This window comes from Clupea harengus, chromosome 5 (genome assembly GCF_900700415.2).
Source record: "Clupea harengus chromosome 5, Ch_v2.0.2, whole genome shotgun sequence".
NCBI classification, from domain to species: domain Eukaryota; kingdom Metazoa; phylum Chordata; class Actinopteri; order Clupeiformes; family Clupeidae; genus Clupea; species Clupea harengus.
The window spans coordinates 2,672,746-2,695,872 of NC_045156.1; the positions used below are offsets into that span (position 1 = coordinate 2,672,746).

Genomic DNA, 23,127 nt, shown 5'->3' on the forward strand with positions numbered 1-23,127 from the left:
AGGTTTTTTCTTTCAAATTCGTTAGATGGATGTCATGAATGCATACAGAAAGGCTCTGGTTTGGTGCGGGAGCTGATGTTCCATGAAACTCTGTTGACCTGTAAGCATTGTTACTTTTCTTTCAGGCTCAGCAGTGCAGAAATACTGCAAAGCCTTCCGCCCACCAACACCAACAATTGTATTTTTTCAATAGATTGCTTAGGAGCAATAAATGTATCTCCGCAACATTACCAAGGTCTTTGAATGGAAACACACGATGACGGTCAATGGTCAAATGAAAACAGGCCTAATACAAAATCACATAGAATTTCATAGGGGATATGAAAAAGCCTGAGAATATAGACATGTGACAGATCAAGTAATTGTCCTAAACTATATGCGGACACCGCTTAGCATACCTGACCTTAATATGACATAGCGAATGTGCTGACCTGTATGCAAATCATAGCGTGAGATAGGCTTTTGATACGCTTATGAACACGTACCTATAAGATTACATTGTTAATGTTAATTGTTAATGAACTAAACTAAAATCATGAATTAATTTGATGATAATGTGAATGAATCTTATCGCTTTTATGACCCTATTTCCTAAAAAATACATTTTTATTTTGTTTATCATTTAGATTCTTGGATGCATAAGTCAGAATGAAATAAAGCTAAAACCCGAAACTTTCCCACGATACAGATGTGCCTCATATCGTGGGATATTTTCTGCCCAGGATTAAAAGCGCTAATGGACAAGTCAGCACTCGATAAGCGATGCGGTCAGATCAGATCATAGTCGCAGGTGACCTGATGTGACAGACTCCTCCCCGTTTCAGGCGGAGAAGAGACACAGTCTGCCCTGGACCATCGGGTAGTTCCATCTAGAGCTTGCCTCACCAGTGCCGCTCCTTGACAACCTCAGGTAGGCTACAGTCTTATTTCTATTTTAAGTAGGCTATAGTGCACGGTGAATTGAGATACGTGTGCGAAATGTGTGTTTTTTGTCGTTATCTTTTTAATTTGAATCATATCAGTTTTGGTCATATTGAACACCATACATTGAAGCCATGTAGTAGGCTACTGCTTGGCAAGAATGTACTGAATGTTAAGATATGGGTTTTCCATGTTATAAGATTATTTTGAAGATGTTTGAATGATTATCAGTCGTCCAGTAAGTTAGAGTGTCTCAGAATTGTCTCTCTTAAGGGAAAGGGTTTTAAAGAGCAACAAACTGAGTTGAAACTTTGTTCAAGTGTGACAGTACATTTTTTATAATGATGCTGCTTAACTTTTAATGAAGATTCAACAAGCACCTGGGTTGTGTTGTCACTAACTTGCTAATAGATACCATCAAGCAGAAAATGGGTAATCAAGTTGGGCCTGCTTAATGAAGAATATATCATTATATTCTTATAATCATAATATTGAATTTATAAATGTTGATGTAACATCAACTGTGTGACCTAAATGTGACATAAAGTCCTTATCCAACACTAAAAGTGGCTGAATGGTTGATACTGATTTCAGGTCAGCGACCCAGGGGATCGTGCCAGTAGAGAGCAACCCAGATTACACCTAATCTTTGTTTCCAACAGGGAGGGAGGGCACAACTGGGTAGTGTCAAATATGAAAGGCTTACCTTCCCTTTTCAGCTCTCCCTACGTGAGAGGTTAAAAAGAGCTTACCTTAACTTACCTGGAAATGGAAGACCATTATAAGACCATTATAAGACTGGGGTAGATTGCCTGATTGCCAAAGACGTAGTTAAGATTGCAGTTAAAGTTAGTATAATGGGGTTTCAATGTGGGTGGTACGATTTCATCATCCTCCAGATGTGAATGTCTCAGTGACAGCCAACCGTCATACCGCAGGCAACAGGCGACATAGTAACAACACAACACAACACCACACAAGGCAATATTGGTCTTGCAGACATGCCTAAATCCAGGAAGGAAGAATGTGTCATTTATCATGCAAAGAATTAACACAGCACTTTATTATTACAGGAGTCAAAATTCATCTTTGAGCCACCATGGGTCGTAAGGAGATTCACGGCAACTGGAAAAAAGTTATCAGCAACATCAAGGACATCTTTGACTTCAGAGAAGTGCTGGGATCGTGAGTACCATGTTCTTTTCACCTGGGGTGCTGGAATAGAAAGCCATCTCTGGAAATTAGGTAATTCATTAATTAATAGATCAGGCTAGGGTTTGTGCTCCAAAGCAAAAGGCCAGAGAACATTAATGGATTGATTGGATTTCCTTGGAACCTATTTCACCTGTTACAGGATAGGACCCCTTTTTGGCAGCGGGATAATCCCCAATCGAGGCTATAATTGGGATTAGCAGATTAGAAATGTACCAAAGCCATTTTTGTCAACGAAGCCCTGCATTGACCCATTATGTCTGCACCCTGATGAAACACCTATGAAGAGGAATATGTAACCACTTTATGTATGCTGACTCGATGTCAGATTAGTTTGAGATTATCTGGGAGCATTTCTGGGCAGTCCTTTCCATTGAAAGATTTTTTTCATGCAGAAAATGGAACTCATTTTTGCAAATGTTGAACTAAGCTGAACTGAGTAGCAGAACACATATTCAACAGACACTTAAAAAAAAGAACTGCAATATCAGAGCATTAACAGCCACAAGCAACGACTACTAGTACCTTCTGGTTTGTAGCCGATACAAACAAGCCTGACCCCGCTAAGACAGCTGAGAGCTAGTGTTCAGGTTCAGGCCGTCTGGAGGCCAGGGTGACGGTCCTCTCAGACCCCCTCCAAGCAGCTTAGCCCTCAGCACATAAGGGCTGAAGGAGAGGCTTGGCCTGGGTATGTGGAGACTGACGTCACTCAAGGAGGGAAGAACATCCTAGCACTGCTAAACTAGGGGATTACAGCGGTCGGTCATGTGTGTCGGTCATGTGCACGAGTGTTGTAAACAGAGGTGTTAAACTGTGACAACAAATTGTATGTAAATGTGAAAAATTGATGTATCTCTGTGTGTGTGTGTGTGTTTGTGTGTGTGTGTGTGTGTGTGTGTGTGTGTGTGTGTGTATGTGTGTATGTGTGTGGTATACACAGGGTGCATCACCGAGGAACGGTAGTAAGATTTTGGATGATCTTTTATGAGAAATGTACAATTACTTGTCCAGTTTCAATAGCTGAATTCATTTATTGATAGGGATACATTAAAGTAGGTATGAATGGTCTGGGCAAGATCTGAGGATTGTTAATGAGAGGCATGGCCTGGACCTGTGAGGTCTGACGTCAGTCAGCAAAGGAAGAACATCCTAGCACTGCCGAACTACAGGATTACCAAAGGTGTCTCTGGCTCGCTATGTGTGTGTGTGTGTTGATGTGTCTTTAACTAATGAATTAAGTCAGAAAACAGTTTGTGTGTGCATGTGTGGTCAGCTAGCACCTGTGCTGGTGTGGAACCCAGCTGTTGTATACTATAACTGCTGTATATCTATAAGAGAGAGAGAGAGAGAAAGAGAGAGAAAGAGATATGCTGTATATATATAAGAGAGAGATGGAGAGAAAGAGAGAGAGAGAGAGATGCTGTAAATCTATAAGAGAGAGAGAGAGAGAGATGCTGTATATCTATAAGAGAGAGAGAGAGAGAGAGAGAGAGAGAGATGCTGTATATCTATGGGCCTTATTCTATCAGCGACACAATAGCCTGCCGCGGCCATTTTGTTGACATAGAAAGACACACCTAGGGACACAAATGGTATATTCATATCAGCTATGTGGGTCTACAACCATACCAAGTTTCAGTGAATTGGTGAAGTCTAAGTAGATGATATCGTCCACCTAAAATGAGTGGGGGAAATAATGTTAGTAGAAGAAGGATGAAAACGTTGTCAAACACTGGTAGCCTGGATGCCAGACGAATTTAGCCCCGCCCACAACATTTTAGGACGGGAAGTTCGGTCTGGCATTGCTCCGTTGGGGAGAAATTATGCCTGATCAAAAACTTGACCAGAGTCACCAGACCAATCAAATTGTCAGGGCGGGCTTTATACGATGATGGACAGATGATCAACCGTAACGTAATCAACCACGTCACCAAAGCGTTTGGGTTGAATTGATTTTTAACAAACATGGCTGCCGCTGGAGAGCTGAAATTTGGAGACTCGAGTCTGTTTTAGAAGACATTGACAGCACATTCATTTTGAAAGAGGAACAGAGAAACGCGATCAAGGTATTTGTCGATCGAAAAGATGTTTTTGCCGTCCTTCCTACGGGATCCGGTAAAAGTTTAATGTATCATATGGTCCCGATGGTCTACGTTATGGTCATACTACGGTGCTCTGATTGGTTCTAAGTATATCCAATTGAGCGAAGAGGCATTGTTTTCCTGGTTCGGTTGAAACACGCCCCATAATCACAGCCCAATGGAGCAGTATCAGACTCATATTCTGACTAGAATTATGAGTATGACATCGTCAGGCTAAAACACTGGCGCAGCGGCGATCATAATTATACCATACAGATCTAGAATTCACATTTATCTGCATATCTAACGTTACTTATTGAAGCCATGGCGTACTAGTAACTCAAATCTGCTGTCAACACTGGGCTGACTAGAGGGGGATTTCTATGTCAACAAAATAGCGACGGCTTGGTTTGCGAATAAAGCCCACAAGAGAGAGAGAGAGAGAGAGAGATGCTGTATATCTATAAGAGAGAGAGAGAGAGAGAGAGAGGAGGGATAGAAAGAAACAATGAATGATGTGTGTGATGTGTGTGATTATTCTTGGAGTTTTAGGGATGCATATTTTCATTAACATATATCTATGTGTGTATAGGTATGTGTGAACATATGAGGGATTGCTGGTCTGTTTGGGCCCACCGAACCTTGAATGCCTCCATATGAAATGTTAGGAGTGGTGCTGAAGACCATTAGTACATTTGGCACAGTGTTCATACGTTTAGAATGCAATTGGCATACAGATAAGTTTCAATATAATGTATTGCTCAACATAACAACATTACATTCATGTAGTAAATGTAAGTAATATGTTTTCATATAACCGGTTATTGTAATTATTACATATATAAATAGCTGTAGAAGTGTATGATATAAAGGCTGAGACAGGTTTAGTTCACATGCATGCGGACCACAGACATGTACTCTTCAGATATGGCAGGTGGCCAACTCCTGATCCCACCTGGGCCTGGTGTTATATAATAGACTTGAGCCTTAATCCTGCCCTTAGGACAGGTATTCATGGCCATGACCAAAGATAGAACCAGCCTCATTAGTCAACTTGCCTGGAAATGGCGTCAGAATGTTCCCAGGAGAGTCACGACACACGCAAAACACCCGGTGCCGTGTGTCCCTCAAAATCAAGGGGAAATCACTTGAATTCACACTAAAATTATGTAACAGTGAGTAATAACATGAAAAAATGATTAGATATATTGACAAGTTTCAGAGACACAGAATGGACCACTAGAGGATCACGAGGAGAGCAATGCGCAAGGCTAGAATAGGACTGCACCTTTAAGCTTCAGATTCATCCCAGTAACCCTGAGATCATACATGTTGCTATTTACCCTATCCAAATGAGATGGAATGGAATTAAATGGTCTGTGTTACAGTCTGACCATCCATCTGTCCATCTGACTATTTCTCTTGAGAGAATTGTATTGTTTTGATGCTATATAAGTAAAATTGAATTGAATTGAATTTAATTTAATTTTCTGTGCGCGTCTGCCTGATGTCTGCATAGGATGCTGATCACCTGCGTTTCTAATTTGTCTGTGCAGAGGCTCCTTTTCTCAAGTGTTTCTGGTCAGAGAGAAGAAGACCGGAAACTTCTACGCACTGAAGTGTGTGAAGAAGAAGCTGCTCCATCACAGCAACCTGGAGAATGAAATCACCGTGCTCAGGAAGTAAGGGTGACAAACAGACTACTCAGTGCCAGCTGGTCCTGAACTTCCTGTTTACATTCATGTCTGTATACAGACCATAGGCGCAGATATGAGGAAGCTTAACGCGTGTTCATTGTTTTTCAGAATCAAGCATTCAAACGTCATCGGTCTGCATGACTTTTATGAGACTCGTACACACTTCTACCTTGTAATGGAGCTGTAAGTATCTTTCACCGTCTCCTCTTCACCCTCTAAATCACACACACAGTAATTTGTACGTGAGGTATCTTCATGTGGACACACTAAAGACACACTACAAAAATGGCCACTGTGCCATGAACTTAGCACTTAACAACTCTAAACTACATATTGGTGGCCTGGTTGCAGTTGCCATTCCAGCGCAGCAAGGGCGTAGGTAGGTCTCAGCATTGGTAGGGACACTGCCCGACAATAAATTAATAAAAAACGTTCTCCACATTTTTTGCAACTTTTAACTATCACTTCTTTTTGTTGTCCTTTTTTGAATATCCCAAACATGAGTAAGACCTCACCTGAAGCCCTGATGGTCCAGCTGCGGCTTGCATCAACCTGCACTACATCTGCACTGGATTTCTGAGTTTCCTGAATGCATTTCAAAATAATGCCTTAATGAACAAAATGACCTAATGAGAAGTACATGCAATGCATTTGTTTGTTCTGAAATTAATTTGTAATATGTAGGTAATTGGTTAAGGTTTTATGGAGCTGTACTAGGCCTACATCATCTGTACTGGATTTCTGAGCAATGAAATAATGTGTTAATGAATTATATGATGCATACATTTGGGCATCCCAATTTATACTACCTTTTTACTACCTACAAGTATAACATTTATAAAAAAAATAGCCAGTGTGAATAATAACATGAATGGGTAACATTGTCTAAACATTCCTTAAAAAACAGCAATTTAACGCAATCTTTACCTAAATGGACAATTCAACGTCTCACCTGAACCCCTGATGCTGATTCATCATCACCCTGCTGTAGCTTCAGGCTGCTGTTTTTCCTGCACAAATTCAGCAATTTAATACAGGCACTAACCATGCTTAGTTGACTGCTGACATTGGTCGAGAGACTACAGGGAACAGAGATAGCATTATTACTATCCAAGGGATCATATAAGGGATCATATAGCCCTACTTATCACCAGTTAATATCACTTTTGAGTTGCTAGCCTGCTGGTACTAGGCTAAACTAGCATGGTCCCATTATGTGGGCAGGTTAGCTTTATCCTTCTGGCTTCAACAAGACCTGCTGCTGCTAACACACTGGTCGAAAGATTGCAGACGCTAGGGATAGATATACACTTTCAAACACTTTCAAAACATGTTTCCATTGTAGTATGGGGGGCAATGTTAGTCTGGCAGGTTTGCCTACTAACTAACTAACAACAACCTGGGCTTCTTGATAGCTACTCACACTCTGGGTGGTGAAAAAACCTTGGATGTCTCTTTCATTTTTTGGTGGCATTTTCCTTTCTACAAAGCGCAAAAGGGTAAAAAATATCAATGCTGAGACCAAACTAAATACTAATATGAGGCTTTATTATTTTCTGCCGTATTTAGTAGCTTTTAGTAGTGCTGAGAACGTGAGTCTCTTCAGCCAATGAAATGACAGCATCTTGTCTCGCAGGATCAAGGACGCATTGGAAAACTTAGAACATAGTATAATAATTAGGGATGCACGATACCACTTTTTTACAAACCGATACGAGTACGAGTATTTTTATTTGTGTACTTGCCGATACCGAGTACCGATACCGATACTTCTTAGATTTGGTCTCCATGAAAGTGCAATTAATTTGGAGGCAGATTTTATTGTATCCTCTGCAGATTATGTCAAGCCTATAGTACAAAATGAACAGAAGGCTATCCCAAGCCAAAAATAAACAGAGCTTTCTAGTTTTAACACACAAAAAAAGCCTTCAAACGGACAATATCATCACATTAGACAAAATGCAAATATAACCAGATAAAGGCAATTCAATTTGCTGCATAGTTAACAACACAGTCTGCTTAACAAAAAGTGAACATAACTATTACTGGATTAGCACAAGAGCACATTTCAGTTACAAAAGGATCAGAAGAATCTCCTGCTCAAGTACACAAACAATCACTTAACCTATGTGGCACAGTCTTTCTCTCTACCTCTCTCTCTCTGTGTGTGCGCGTTTTTTTCTTTTGCAAGACGTCAGTTAAGATTGGTTGCTTCGGTCTTGCGCCACTAGCATCAGTGAACTCTGTACTTAGCACTATGGTGTGTCTTCAGATGTTTAATCAAATTGCTTGTGTTAAACAGAGTACTTTCCTTTCCGCCCCTCGACACCGTAGCAGTGCAGATCTTACACTGTGCCTTACTCCTGTCGTCGTCATTTATCTTAAAATGAGCCCAAATCGCCGTTAAGTCAGCACAACGGAATTGCTAATCGCTAACGAGATGCTAGCAGCTAAATTTAGCGAAACCTGTATACTGAAATACTTTGACACTATGACAAACTTTCCTAACACAGTCAAACATCAAGCAAATGCAACACAAGACGGCAAATAAGCTACTTACTAGTCTGGCAGAGAATGGTAGGACAGGTAGGACAATAAATCACATTTTGTGTCAGCATAGCCCGGCCAGTTTGATGCAGTGAAATACTGATGAGTGGTATCGGTGCTTGGTATCGGCAATTCAACAACGAGTACGAGTACGAGTATTTTAACGAAGTATCGGCACCGATACCGATACTGGTATCGGTATCGGTGCATCCCTAATAATAATACAAATGAGTTTGTAAAAATATTGTGCAAAATATTTTTTTCTAACAGGCAATTAAAATTAACAAAATATTGGTGGGGACAATTGTGTCTTTCCCAAACTTTGGTCGTGACTAGTCCCTATGGACCATATGCAAACCTACGCCCTTGCAGTGCAGTGATGATGCTCACATGAATGTAATATCCCTCTGTCCCACTCGCTCTGTTCCACAGGGTGTCCGGGGGAGAGCTGTTCGACCGGATCATAGACCGGGGCATGTACACAGAGAAGGACGCCAGTGATGTCATCAGACAAGTGCTGGAGGCAGTCAGCTACCTTCACCAGACAGGCATCGTACACAGAGATCTGAAGGTACAGAACATCTGAAGATTGCACACACACACACACACACACACACACACACACTTTGTCTCTCTCTCCCACATATACACACTCACACACACACACACACACACACACACACACACACACATACAAACAGTAATCCCTTTTGTTTGTGTCCACAGCCAGAGAACCTGCTGTACTACAGTCCAGACAAAAATGCAAAGATCATGATCAGTGACTTTGGCCTGTCCAAGATGTCTGACAACAGTGTGATGTCCACTCGCTGTGGCACCCCTGGATATGTCGGTACGAATACACTGTGCTTAGAGGGCACAAAAAAAAAGAAAACTACATGTGTAGAGCTCAACAGTATGCCATTCCCTGAACAGTGTTGCACTCTAATAACCTTACATGGTAAAGCGCTTTGTTGTAATATTCAACAAGTATTTCATCCATTGCAAACCATAATGTTCATTGATTTACATAAAAAGTGATGGGCCTGAGCCTTGAAGTTTTATGGGAGGTTATCATTGGGTCAGTCTTGCTTAGAATTTTTCTTCTTTATTTGAATGTTTCTCGATGGTTCTGTACCATCTGACCTGTCTGACCTCTTGACCCTCCAGCCCCAGAGGTCCTGGCACAAAAGCCTTACAATAAGGCAGTAGACTGCTGGTCCATTGGAGTCGTCACGTACATACTGTGAGTGGAAACTATTTTTCTAAAATGTAGACTGATACATAATATCAATCAACATAGACATAGACATACACACACACACACACACACACACACACACATACACACACAGACACACACACGGACGCACACTCACACACACGCACGCACGCACACACACACACACACACAGTCTAAAGTATTTCAGTGCTTCTGTGTACTTCGCTGTATGGAGATGCTCTCTTACTTACTACTGTTACTCTCTCTCTCCACCCCCTCCACCCCCACCCCTCTGCCTCTGGCTCCATCTGCATCTGCATTAGGCTTAGTGGCTATCCTCCCTTCTACGAAGAGAATGAGACCAAGCTGTTCTCCAAGATCATGAAGGCGGAGTATGCCTTCCACTCACCTTACTGGGATGAAATCTCTGAGTCAGGTGACTACTTCCTCTCCCTGTGTCCTTACAAAGTTGTGCTTTTAGTAACCATCCCCGCAACATTAAAATGAAAACGAGTCTTTATTTTAACTACCAACATGTCATCTTGCCAGATTCAATTTTAAAGAGACTTTGAACAAGACAATTACCTACTTATTTAAAACAGTAATTCAGTCCAACTAACTGTGGTCTATGCAATACCAAATGTGATACTGTGAGGAGACTGACTGACTTCCCCTGCTGGTCTGTTCTTGTGCCCAAAGCAAAGGATTTTATTCGCAGCATGATGGAGAAGAATCCTAATAAACGTTATACCACAGAACAGGCTCTGTCACACCCATGGTGAGTTATCTGTTCAATGAGACGCGCGCGCGCGTGTGTGTGTGTGTGTGTGTGTGTGTGTGTGTGTTTTCAAGTATGGGTTTTCATGCATGCACGTTTTCCTTAGCAATGCATTGTAAGCATTCTGTCATACGGAATCCATGGATATTTATGGCGTATGGTGTTGTGTGCAGGATTATTGGAGAGACGGCGAGGAGTCATGACATCCATGAGTCAGTCTGTGAGCAGATACAGAGAAACTTTGTCCAGTCCAGATGGAAGGTAACACAGCAACCTTTATTACATTTTAGTTATGATAAAGTTTATGTGTGTTGCAGTTCATAAATTCATACAGTTTTCACTCATAAGGTGTTACATTATGTATACTGATTGCACGTTGTGTGTGTGTGTGTGTGTGTGGATCTACAGAAAGCTTTCAATGCTGCGACGGCCATCAGCCACATGAAAAAGCTGCAGCTGGCCCACGATGAGCCCCCACTGTGCCCCATGGGTGCCGTCCCCGACATCGAGGTGGAGGACGTGTCCTACCCCATGCCCCCCAACAGCCACCTGGAGGGGTCAAAGGGCTTGTGCCCACTCAAACCCAGCTTCACCGAGCCCAATCACGCCCTCGTCGTCACCGAGACTGGCAAGCACGCCTACCATTCTGAGCCCGACCTGCCCTGCACTAAGATGTGAGGTTGCGCCCTTTACTGGATGTCCAAACCGCTGCAGTTATGGATGGTGTAAATGGCTGGATACCGTGTTGTTTTTGTTTTTGGTTATTGTTTGCCTGTGATATGCTAAAGTGCACATTGTTGGTGTTGCAATGGCATATTTAAAATCCATACCGTACCATATTGCTTTGGTTAATTGTCTTCTAACTGATAATTGTGCCTCTATCATTGCAGAGCAACCAATCGAATAGGTCAACCCCTGCGGACCCTGATATGCTCTCTCATGTGATCACCAAACAATGGATTATGTGGTCGTTGATTGACAGGTTGGTTGCCTGTCCGTCTGAATAAATATTAGAATTGGAATTTACCTAGGCAGCATAATGCATACATACATACATTAATCTACAAAAAACAATCTTATAACATCATTATTAACCCATAGCTTTCACTGTTCTTTTAAATCTATTGTTTCTAACCCTTTTTCTACTGTTTTTGCAGCTATATCTTAATCCAAGAAGCGTCAAGGAGTCTGTACACTCAAAGTCAACAGGTGGAATTACCTGGTAGAGTTCACTCCGTCCAGAAAACTAGTGTGAATTCAGGCATCCACGAGAGTGATTCAATCCACTTGAATGCTTTCACAAAGATATGCACTTTAAAGTCTGATGTGTCACACAGCTTCTAGAGACATTTCAAATGAATACATCCGTATAAACTGTGTAGGAATGTAAGTGCAGAAGAGGGGAAGTTGTTTTCTGCAGTGTTGAACATTCCTAAATATCACCGAGCATGCTCAGTGTTTGTCAGGTGTCTTGAAATGCCTTGATTGGAAAGGGATCTTCTATTTACAACAAGGATGAATGAAGTGAACTGTGTTGACCCATATTCTGAACAGACTGGTTTGGTGATGCGTTTATGCGTGTTTTCATGTCTGTTCTTGTTTGGTGTGCTCTTGACACACATTTCTGATGCGGAGCTCAGTTTCCATGTAACGGGGCAAACAGACACAAGCACCACACCAATGCCATCATTTAACCAAATATCAGTTGCCCTGTTGGGCTTGTGACCTTATTTCATCATAATGATGTAGACTTGCATATGTATTGTTTTTATCATAATCATTTGTCTGCTTTGATATCTATGAATTTGTTCATTTGTATACGTAAATGCACTGAAGGCATTGACTGTTTTTCTTTTTTTTCCCGGCATGGTCGAATGTAATGTTACTCACTGACAAGGCTGAATTTAAACAACCCCTCATAGTTGTGCGAGAACCCTAGATACTTGCTTTCTGACCAAGGGGAGCGTATTTCTGAAGGCGGAATGACTGCATATGTGCCACTTCTACAGTGAAGACTCCTGGAAGGTGTCCGCAGTTTTGCTACTGTGTACAGCAACGTTGCGCTGACAAACATCCACATCGGGTGTGAATGGACAGTTTATGACACAACCTGTGGATATCTCCTGTATGCTTGTGTTTGTGTGTGTGTGTGTGTGTGTGTGTGTGTGTGTGTGTGTGTGTGTGTGTGTGTGTGTACATGTGTTTCCTAACACAGTAGCCACTGCACACTGTACATGTTGCTTCCATATGTTTCAATATGAGATTATCACATACCTCTTCATTGGAGGAGTGCAGTGGTTGAAGGTGCTGAGTTTGTTGACTCTAGTGGCATTCTGTGGGAGGCTCAACCTGTTTTGTTGCACTCCTCACACTGTGACTGGACAGTAAAAACCCACTATTGTACTGAATAAAAGCAGTGATCATTGTTTGTCATTAAAAACATTTTTATTCTCAGACCTCTATTCTCCTATTTCTTTATACAGGTTAATAAGTATCCAATGTAGGACCACTGAAGTAGTGTGGAAACGGTCCTTAAACATAGAGCACTATCCTCTCTCTCTCACAATAGAGCACTGTGTGTGTGTATTGCTTTTTGGCTTGCTTTACCTCAAGCTAAATGTAATGACCATACCCTTCAATACATTCAAAGACATGACTAAGTGGGTATACTAATGGGTTAGGAGTCGGACATTAGTGAATCACCTATAACAGGTCTCAAGAATAAATGCCATAAAAGCAGAATGTTTAAATTAAGTGATGTGTAACCAGTAAACAAAACAAAATCACAGTCAAACAAATAAGTCATATCATAGGCATCTTAGACATTAAACATGACACTAATATCTGACTTAATAAACAATTTATTGTGTGGTTCACAAGAGGTTCATTACAGATTTCATATACAGAATTAGAATGATTCCCAGGATGTATAAAAATAACAAATACTGTAGGTGACGCCTGAATGCTGTTTCAGTGGTCGTTTAAAGTGGCAAAAATAGTACTGAAAAAGGTAACTGGTGAATATTTTTCAGTGAGTATTTCCAGAGAGTTTCACAACAAACCCTGGTGATATAAATAACCAATAACACTATTCATTATAAATGGTATAAAAGTTTAAAATTGGTAAAATGGTAAAATGACAACACGGGAGAGGCAGAGGAGTGTAGGTGTGCAAAAGGGCGCCATCTAGTGGCAAACAACCCACCCATCTAGTTGCAAACAACCCACCCAACCAAAGGTGGCGGGGAATGGCTGATGAGGTGGAGCTTATCCTATACAACTGCTGTGAAAGTGGGCCTTCTGTTGGATGTCTTTAACAAGCTCCTGGAGCTTAGTGTCCAGCCCAGCCAGCAGTAAGGACTTCTGGTTGAATTCATCCACAGCCTGTTTGATGGAAGACTCTTTTTCTGGAGGGAAAGGATTGATAGAAACAGGAGGTATTACAGTGGGGCATTACAGTTTTTTTTTTTTTTCTGTTTTTCAGTTATTATTGCTTGTTGAGCAGATATTTCATCGCATTTTTATGAATGTTTGCTAATTTGATAAAGTACTTGTCATTTGTACCTTGATGAAAAGGCTTTATTAAATTTGTCCAAACGCAGGAAATGTGTCTAAAATATCATAGGTCAGCAAGCCAGAATGGACGTGCCAGGCTAGCATTAGGAAATATACAGTAACAAAATGAGCCACTGTCAGAAAACAAGGTTTTCAGTCATATATTCACCATTGGGCTTAACAACACACAAAATCTTACTCTTCTGGGAATCATCTATTCTACAGTGATCTCAGCCCTCAGAGTGTGAGAGGTTTTATTGGGAACAGCATGGCAATTTACTGTTGTAGTCATTTGGGTCAATGAAAACTTTTGCCACACAAACACCACCAATAGTTTTGTGGCCTCAAAGTGCTGATTACTGTAATTTATTCTTTTCTTCATTGCATTAGTCAACACAGAGGTTCTTTTCTGAATGAAGGTCAAAAGTCTATGATCATCAGTCTCCTGATTTTATATATAAAATGATTTGGTTAACAAAGAATGTTTGTCACGATTCTCCCATTGTCAAGATTCTCCCATTGTTTCTCAACAGGTTGTAGATGAGGGTACTGTCCAGTTTCTTTCAGGTGATTTCTTACAACACTACTACTACATTGTTGCAGTATACAACCACTTGGAAACCTATTGTGTTGAAATTAGTGGCATGAGTAGCATCTTATACAAAATATTATTTAGTTAGTTGGAAATGAGCGATAATGATCAATCATTGTTCGTGAAAGTGACAGACAGTAAATAGACATTTTAGAAATAAGGGAAACAAATATGCATCAGCACTAGAGTTATAGCTCTGCAGATTGAAGCCTCAATGGCTTCTGGCTTCTCCAGACTCTCAGACAGAAATGGAGGCTTGTGTGTGCCGCGCTAGCTTACCATCTAAGGTCTGCATGATGTCTGCCGTGTCCAGTAGCAGCTTGGCGGCATCGTCCTTGAGCTTCCCCAGGGTCTCGCCTGCCTCGCCTGCGTCCCCAGCATCCTCACCTGCTTTTCTCAGCTTCTCTAGTTGGTCCTCCAAAGCCACAAGGTCCTATAAAAGTCATGTACAAACACACACACACAGCTGTATTAATACCCTGTATAATGTATATTTCTTTTAATTTGCTTGACCCATGACCCATTGTCTGTACCCTGTGACCTCTTCCTCACCTCAGTGATGCCATCAGCCGCAGTCTGAGCCTCCAGTGCGACTAAAAGAACTGTTTGTGCCAGTTCGTCATTGTCCTCGAGCTGATCCTTCAGGTTATTCATTTCCTCGGGGATCCTGGTGCCAACTGTGTCCTCCACCTCCTGCAGGGTGCCATCAGCTGCATCCAATTCAGGTTCAACCTATCAGGTGATTGAATGGGGGATGATCACATTTATTTAAATCTCTTCTTTTAGCAGTCGTTCCTCTACAAAACGACTTACGGTACACATATACATTTACATATATGGACATGTACATCACCAGTTGATCTACACTGTGAGCCATAGACACACAGAAGCAAATCAATGAAATCAGTACTTTAGTTAAGAATCATCTTTGGCTAAAAGTGGTTCACAAAAACAGGGCCTTCACGCAATCATGTGTTTAATTGTCAGGTGCACTGACAGGATGCTGCCATGTCTCACATTTGCGGGGTTGAAGCCTTGACGGATGGGCTCAGTCGCCATGTATCTCTCCTCCAACTCCTCCAAAGTCTTCTCCAAATCCTCCATCCCGTCCACCATGCGGTCCAAGTACTGCTGCAGCGCAGCTTTCGTCTCACTGAGTCACAGCAGGTAGCAGGGAAACACACACATCACACATCACATATCACATATCACATATCACTCAGAGAACATCACAGCAGCCAGGAGCTCACTTTTTATCTCTCTGTATCTTTATCTCTCTCTCTCTTACTTCACAGTTCACACACACACACACACACACACACACACAAACACACCCTCACACACACTCTCTGTGTATGTAAAGAATATATAATGTTTGTGTGTGTGTGTGTGTGTGTGTGTGTGTGTGTGTGTGTGTGTGTGTGTGTGTGTGTGTGTGTGTGTGTGTGTGTGTGTGTGTGTGGGTGCACATGCGTGCGTGCGTGAGTTCTGTATATGTGTGTAAAGAGAAAGATAAGAGACAAACACACACAGTCAAACACAGAGTAGGGTATTATCCAGAGTCAGTTCAGTACCTAAGTTCGCCCCTCTCCAGAAGCTTCTCGGCCTGGTCCAGCTGGTGTTGGCTCTCCTCCAGAACATTGGAATTGTTGGACAGGCCATCAGCCAGACTCTGGAGCTCTTCCAGCTTCCTTTTCAGGGCGTCCCGGCTGAGAGGAAGCTTAGCGTTCAGGATCTCCTCACTCACCTCCTTAATGTGGTTAGGATCTGTTCTGGGGTCTACAGAGAGAGCAGGGTGGGGTGGTTGATATATGGATGAATGAATGGACAGATATACAGACAGACAGACAGACAGACAGGCAGACAGACAGACAGACAGATAGATAGATAGATAGATAGATAGATAGATAGATAGATAGATATATATATAGATAAAACAAGACAATTTCATAAAATGACACACAGACAGATTGAAATACAGGAGGTTGTACCAGATAGAAACTCTTTCAGCTGCCTCATAAAATCTCTGGTCTCCTGCAAATCCGCTTCCAGCTCATCACGAGCCTTTCTGATCTGATTGCTCTGCTCATCGGCTGTCAGTCGCACCTGATTGGCCACCTCCTGGGTTTCCTTCATCTGTTAGCCAATAATAAAAGAATTCCGTTATTTTTCCTTTTATCTATATACGATCTTAAAATGGAACTGCATTGAAGTAATGTATTGCAGTTTTATCATTAGCAAAGCCTGGACTCCTGGCTTAGTGTGACTAAACCTTATTTTACAGGTTGTACTACTTGTGTGACATACGTTTATACATTTATTCACTTAACAGATGTATTTTTCCAAATAACCTACAACACAGTACAGTACAGATATGTGCTCCCTAGGTTTTGTACCAATTGGGTTTTGGGTTTTGTTTGCACCTTTCTTTACCAGTTTCTCTACCAATTGAGCCACATAATGACGTAATCAGTCTGTATGTGATGTGTGTAGGCTCATTTATTGGTGTAGGTCGTAGTTAAGTGATGCGAGGTCAAACTTGTCCCACCTGTGCACTGGCCTCTGTGATGTTCTGGCTGAGCTCCTGTAGCTTGCCCTTCACCTCCTCAGTGTCCCTCTGAGCCTTGCCTCCAGTAGGGAGAGCACCCACGCACGTCGCCCCCTGCAGGCAGGATAAGGCAGCGTCGGGAGAGCACAGCTCGCCATCACACTGCTCTGGGGTGCAGGGGTCGGTTCGAGTGCTTCCACACACCTGCAGTACACACACAGAAACACACACACACACACACACACACACACACACACACACACACACACACACACAAATGCAAGCACACAAGATATGTTTCCATTAGTATCATGGCATGTATATATCTATTACATAAATATATATCTCCTGTACAATTAAATGCATCTACTCTCTCACAAATCTGCTAAAATACAGGGTAGGTATCATATCCATTAGCCATGGCAAGGGGGTCTAACCTGGACCGCGGTTGGTGTGAGATTGGGCTTAGTGGCCAGCTGGTTCTCCAGTTTGTCCAGGACTTTCGTGTTGTCTGGTTGGACCCTGTTCTGCATGTCCAGAGCATTTTGCCGCAGGCCAGATGACTCATCCACCGTCTTGCCTGTGGCTTCAGCTTGCTTCACAGCATCGTTAGATTCCTCATAGGCCTTCTTAATGGCATCAAAAGCACCTACAGGAAAAGTGGTTTAATTATAGTGAATTGTATCACATCATGAGTCCATTTCTAATTCCTTTTTTCTTCTTTTTAGTTCAACTCACTTTATTTCACTTTCATTAATTGTATTTTGCATGTTTCTTCTCAGTAATCAGAATACAGTTAATCTGACAGCAGGGATAGAAGTGCTTTGAGGAATAGATTTGTGAAGATGTTGAAAGACCTGAACACAGTTTAAACTGAGACATTTCGTCAAAGATTCACCCCTTGCAACCAGTCACTCATGCTGACCTTTGTTGTTGGCAGTGACAGAGTTCAGGAGGGCATTCTTCTTGGCGTTATGGAGGACGGCCAGGCTATCCAGCAGATGCTGGAGCTCCTCCAGTTGGGGCTGGAGGTTGGTGCTCTGCCAGGGCGCCCAGAGGTACCCATCCAGACGATCTGACTGCTCCCTGGAGAGGGTGAAGGGGAGAAGGGAAGGTTTAGGGAGAAGCCCTACATACATTGTGTATAAGGAGTTGGTGTTCTCACTAATACTGCTACAGGTGCTACATAACCTGAGAGCACAATAAATAAATATTCTGCGTGTAAATATTCAGAATAAAACATTTAACTATTCTTCATGCACTTGTACTACATCAACTGGACTACATCCACTGTCTTTCAATGTCATGTTATCCTGTCATAAATGATGTACTGTTGCTTTGCCTTCTTTGTCTGTAAGGGCAATGATACACATGCCAGGTTTTTGGGGGCCATGGAATGGGCATGGTCCAAAGAAATGTTGACTCAAACAGAACCTCTTTCGAACCAATCAGAGCATGTCTACAGGCACTACACACACCTGAGTCTGCCCAGTTCTCCAAGCGCCTGGTCCAGTTTGGCTATGGAGGGGGCTGGGAGGACCAGCTGCTCACGAATCCCCCGCAGGGAGTCCTCCAGAGTGCTGAAGCGCTGGCCCATGTGCCCCGGGACTGGCCCGGAGCCCCCGCCGGGAAGTGAGAGGTTGGAGGAGAGTTGCTGTACGAACAAGGAGAGGTTGCTGAGCTGGGCATCCAGGCTGAGGAAGCAGGAGGGGCAGGTGGGGCACTTGGGGAAGCTGTCGCAGTGGCCGCGGCTGCAGGAATCACAACGCTCGCCGGTCACCCCCGGTCGGCACAAACACGCACCGGTGCTCTGCTCACAGCTGGCAGTGCCAAGGGGGTCACACTGGCAGGCTGGGGGAAGAATGGGGGAGAGAGAGGGGGAGAGAGGGGGATGAAGGAAAGAGGGTGAGAGGGAGAGAGAGGGATGAGAAGTTAAGAAGAGTGAAGAAGCAGGGAAATAGTTAGAGAAACAGAAAAGAAGGAAAGAGAGGGTGAAGTGGAGGGACAAAGAGAGAGGATTTTACCAATAGCTTGAAAGTTCAATACACAATCAGCAAATAGATACAGGTGCAGTAAACTTCAACCAAAAGTAGTGTTGTCATGGTTACCAACCTCGGCAGCCTCTGAGTGGATCGCCGTAGCTGAAGTCTGGGCAACCTGAGCAGGTGAGGCCGGCAAAACCAGATCGGCACTGGCATTGACCAGTCAGCTGTGAGACAATACCCAAAATACGTGAGTGGAAACCACAAGAAAACACAGATATTATATACTACTATAACTGTTACATACTGTACTTTATTACTGTACTATATTTGTCTTTGTTACTGTAATAGACAGTGATATATTAGAGTGATAGAATACTGACATTTGCTGTCATAAATCTGTGATAAATATTTGCATGCGTTACATAGTACATACTATACTTGACTATACTATGTGTGTGTGTGCGTGTGGAATGTACCTCACCTTGTCACAGGTGGCTCCGATTGCGTTAGTAGGGTGGCAGGCACAAGGTTGGCAGCCTCTGGGGTCGCTGGGGTTCCAGAAGCCTGAAGCGCAACGGTCGCAGTTCTGGCCCTGGACGTTGGGCTGGCACCGGCACTGACCCGTCACCTGATCACAGGAACCACGGAGGGAACCCGCAACCGCACAGTTGCACTCTAGATATACAGAATAGTGTAAGGATGGGAGATTAAAACACATATTGTTAACACAGGTGTACACATGCTCTGAACATACAGGTGAACATACACAAAAAGTCACAAATATGTAAACATAAATATACATTTATGAGACATACGTCACTGGCAAATAAAAGTATGACTGTTTGGGGACAGACTCTCTACACTGATTTGTGGATGACTACTCCTAGACACTTCCAATGAACTGTTGAAGAGACTCACTGGAGCAGCCCAACGAGTTGCTGGCACTCAGGCCGTAGTATCCACTCTTGCAGCGGTCACAGTTGGGTCCCTCCACATTGGCCTTGCAGCGGCAGGCCCCGGTATTGGGATCACACTGGCCTCCATCCTCAGTCCCTGCTGGATTGCAGCTGCAATCTGCGCCCCCAAGAGGATTGGAGGAGAAATTATGAGGTCAACACAATACACAACCACACCAAAGAACTGCAGTACAACAGCGTCAGTCACACATTGCTAAGGGACGGGGACCCATCTGTTTAGCTGTTAATGAACAATCCATTATCTATTCAGTATAATATAGTTGGTTATCATCTCAGATTGTGTGGGTTTCTGGTCAGTAGATTAAATATGTTCACCACAATACACTGTCACTTTCAAATTACTGCTTGTACTTACACTTACATACTGTCTCTTACACTACAAATACATATTTATCAGAATTATTGCACTACCTGCTACTCCCATTTGTCTGTAGGGTAGTATAGGTTTAATAGGTTACTATAGTTTACTATATGTTACTATATGTGTATTATATGTTATATGTTATATGTATATATGTTAGTATTATATGTATAGGTTGTTATATGTTTTAGCATATTGTATTGTATATTTATCTGGTATATTTAGTAAGGTTATTATATGTTATTACATGTACATTACGTTCAGAGTACTTGTACAGAGTGTATGTCATGTTATGTTATATTATGTTTGCTATGTTATGCTATGGTAGGTTGTTGTGTGGTGCCTTGTCCTAAGAATTTTAGTGCCCAGTCTGACCCTGTGTCATTCTGTGCATCTGACAATAAAACACTTGTAACTTGTAACTTGTAACACAATAACACAGAATGAGAAGAGGACCCAGGTGTAAGAGGCTTTCAAGCTAGATTTGTGAATTGAATAGTTTTCCTATTTTTACAAGTGAAAAGGCGGTGGCCGGAGGTGTGAGTGAGCTGCAGAGATTCCTGTGGACTTACGGAGGCAGGCATCGGGTCGGTCAATGCGGCTGTTGGGGTTGAGGTAGTAGTTGGGGGCACAGCGCTCACAGTTGGGTCCGGTGGTGTGATGCAGACAAGTCTCACACACACCTCCACTCTTCCTGACAGTGGCCTCAAAACGGACCGGGTCAAAGCGGCAGCGTTGGGCGTGGTTATTACAATCACAGCCTGCAAGGGGCAACAGAGAGCGAACAGAAAGACAAAAAGAGATAGAGAGAGCGAACAGAAAGACAGAAAGAGATAGAGAGAGAGAGAGAGAGAGAGAGAAAAAAAAATGAATTTCAGAGTAATTTAGTAGTGAAAGCATTTTACTTTGAAGAAGCAACTGAACTACTAGAAGAAGAATTTCCACAAATGTATGTTCAATAAATGATACATTCCTGGTGAGTAAACAAAGAAAACAGAAAACTACATAGCAGATGTTTCCAGCTAAGCCTCTCTTGCCTCCACATATGAGTGAGTGAGTGGGAATGAGTGGGAATGCTTACGTTGACAGATGTTAGGCATGCTGTCCTCAGCTGGTCTCCAGGGCAGGTCGTTGAACAGGTCAGCACAGCGTTCACAGTTCATGCCTACAGTGTTGTGTTGGCACTCACACCTGTCATTGATCTGCCACACACACACACACACACACACACACACAATATGAATTTATTTACTGGGAAAAGAACACACTGCATGTAGTTGTAATGCATATAAATCAACTATAACTTGTAACTGTGCACACGCAGAAATATACACACACCACTTTCTGTTGGGGTCATGTAGCTTTTCACAAATCCAGCCCTAAAAACTCTAAATCTAAATAATGAGTTTGAACTGTGTCAAGGGTACCTATAAACTTCATACCTGATATGGCAGTCAGTGGGCTGGATGCTCCGACAGGCATGATTACTGTAGCTGTGAGTGGTTTAAATGCATAGTTGGTATCTGGTTTGCCATAAATAAATACCTGTGTGTTGGGCAGCTGGTTGCTGTTGGTGACAGGCAGGCAGCGGCTGGCATGGCCGTGGCAGAAGCAGGTACCAATCACTCTCATCTCCCTGAGGGCGAAGTAGCGGCTGAGAGAGCGGCCGGGCATTTTGGGCACCTGCCCAAATTGGGTCAGGTTGATCCGGAGGCCGTTGAAGCCAGACACAGCTGCGGTCACACAGAGTTCATCCAGTCAGTTTAAATCAGTACGGGTTTAATTTACTGTCAAATTCCAGTCCGTTTATTTAATACTGATTGCCCTTAACACAATTCCATGCACATATTTCTGACCACCACCAATACATTGAAGGTACCGGCATTGATGGGCAATTCAAATTGTCCTTATCGTAAGCAACTGGGCAAAAATGTAATCTTACTTTCAATTTTATAGCTGTTGGGGTAGTTAAGCTCAGAATACTGCCGAAGGGGACTGAAATGGATCTACAGGGAGAGAAGGAAAGAGGGAGAATAAGTGGTGTGCACAAAGAAACTGAGTTTGTCATGAGGAGCAATCGATTCACTTTGGTACAACAGATAGATAAATCAAATTAAAAACCATTGTGAGCCAAGGTGCTAGTGTAGTCAAAAGGATCTACACACAATCTTACTTGAAAAACATTCAATCTTCTTTTGGAAACATTAACCTAGTTGCATGATCTGCAATGGCGCCCCCTGTCCTAACCCTTCACCATACTGGTGCATAATTGATTTGTTTATTTGGGGTCAATTCCCCATCCCCTCTTACCTTCTGGTCCAGGTATGGGTTCGAGGGGGCCGGGGCGAGTGTGAAACAGGAGACGTCCCCCAGGTTCTGGGGCTTGTTCCTGTCCGCCTGAGGGAAGCTTGAGTAGCAGTCGGTGGCCATGTAGCGGGCAGGCTCCCAGGTCTGCCCACCGTCAGTGGTCCTCTCAATCACAAAGGCATCCGGACGTGGCCCCTGGGGTGGAAAAAGAGTATTTGGGAGTTTGAGTCATACAGTTCTGGCGCTTCTCAGTAAGTGCAGACCTTTCTTGGATCAATACTGTCAGACAGTCCAGGCTGTTAGTAGTAAATTGCTCTAAGTGTCTTTGTGAGGATTTTGTCAGATGT

General features: G+C 42.7%; 2 protein-coding genes across 2 annotated transcripts; one reads left to right on the forward strand and one right to left on the reverse strand.

The window, feature by feature from the left end:
- The first annotated feature begins 809 nt into the window (after positions 1 to 809).
- On the forward strand, positions 810 to 12,909 carry camk1ga (calcium/calmodulin-dependent protein kinase IGa). The gene is made up of 13 exons (XM_012827348.3): positions 810 to 910; positions 1,995 to 2,106; positions 5,771 to 5,896; positions 6,020 to 6,094; positions 8,891 to 9,029; positions 9,185 to 9,308; positions 9,626 to 9,701; positions 10,001 to 10,113; positions 10,377 to 10,455; positions 10,629 to 10,716; positions 10,864 to 11,129; positions 11,346 to 11,437; positions 11,613 to 12,909. The coding sequence occupies exons 2-12, from the start codon at positions 2,021 to 2,023 to the stop codon at positions 11,398 to 11,400; spliced, it is 1,227 nt and encodes a 408-aa protein (XP_012682802.2). The 5' UTR covers positions 810 to 910; positions 1,995 to 2,020; the 3' UTR covers positions 11,401 to 11,437; positions 11,613 to 12,909.
- Positions 12,910 to 12,993: 84 nt separating this feature from the next.
- lamb3 (laminin subunit beta 3) lies at positions 12,994 to 22,969 on the reverse strand. Its single transcript, XM_042707763.1, has 18 exons — positions 22,784 to 22,969; positions 22,416 to 22,479; positions 22,019 to 22,206; positions 21,555 to 21,675; positions 21,046 to 21,234; positions 20,054 to 20,209; positions 19,617 to 19,810; positions 19,263 to 19,359; positions 18,629 to 19,001; positions 18,076 to 18,236; positions 17,588 to 17,799; positions 17,151 to 17,354; positions 16,594 to 16,738; positions 16,177 to 16,381; positions 15,620 to 15,755; positions 15,155 to 15,334; positions 14,882 to 15,035; positions 12,994 to 13,862 (listed from the first exon to the last, which is right to left on the reverse strand). The coding sequence occupies exons 1-18, from the start codon at positions 22,901 to 22,903 to the stop codon at positions 13,723 to 13,725; spliced, it is 3,039 nt and encodes a 1,012-aa protein (XP_042563697.1). The 5' UTR covers positions 22,904 to 22,969; the 3' UTR covers positions 12,994 to 13,722.
- Between the last annotated feature and the right edge of the window lie 158 nt (positions 22,970 to 23,127).

Excerpts from the sequence above, each read along its gene's own strand:
- camk1ga (XM_012827348.3), top strand. The coding sequence starts at position 2,021 with ATGGGTCGTAAGGAGATTCACGGCAACTGGAAAAAAGTTATCAGCAAC. Across the intron at positions 10,456-10,628 it reads CAGGCTCTGTCACACCCATG|GATTATTGGAGAGACGGCGA; the intron begins GTGAGTTATCTG and ends TGTTGTGTGCAG. Across the intron at positions 11,130-11,345 it reads GACCTGCCCTGCACTAAGAT|AGCAACCAATCGAATAGGTC; the intron begins GTGAGGTTGCGC and ends CTATCATTGCAG.
- lamb3 (XM_042707763.1), bottom strand. The coding sequence starts at position 22,903 with ATGGCCACCGACTGCTACTCAAGCTTCCCTCAGGCGGACAGGAACAAG. Across the intron at positions 22,207-22,415 it reads CAACAGCTATAAAATTGAAA|CTGTGTCTGGCTTCAACGGC; the intron begins GTAAGATTACAT and ends GTGTGACCGCAG. Across the intron at positions 15,756-16,176 it reads CTGGAGAGGGGCGAACTTAG|TGAGACGAAAGCTGCGCTGC; the intron begins GTACTGAACTGA and ends GCTGTGACTCAG.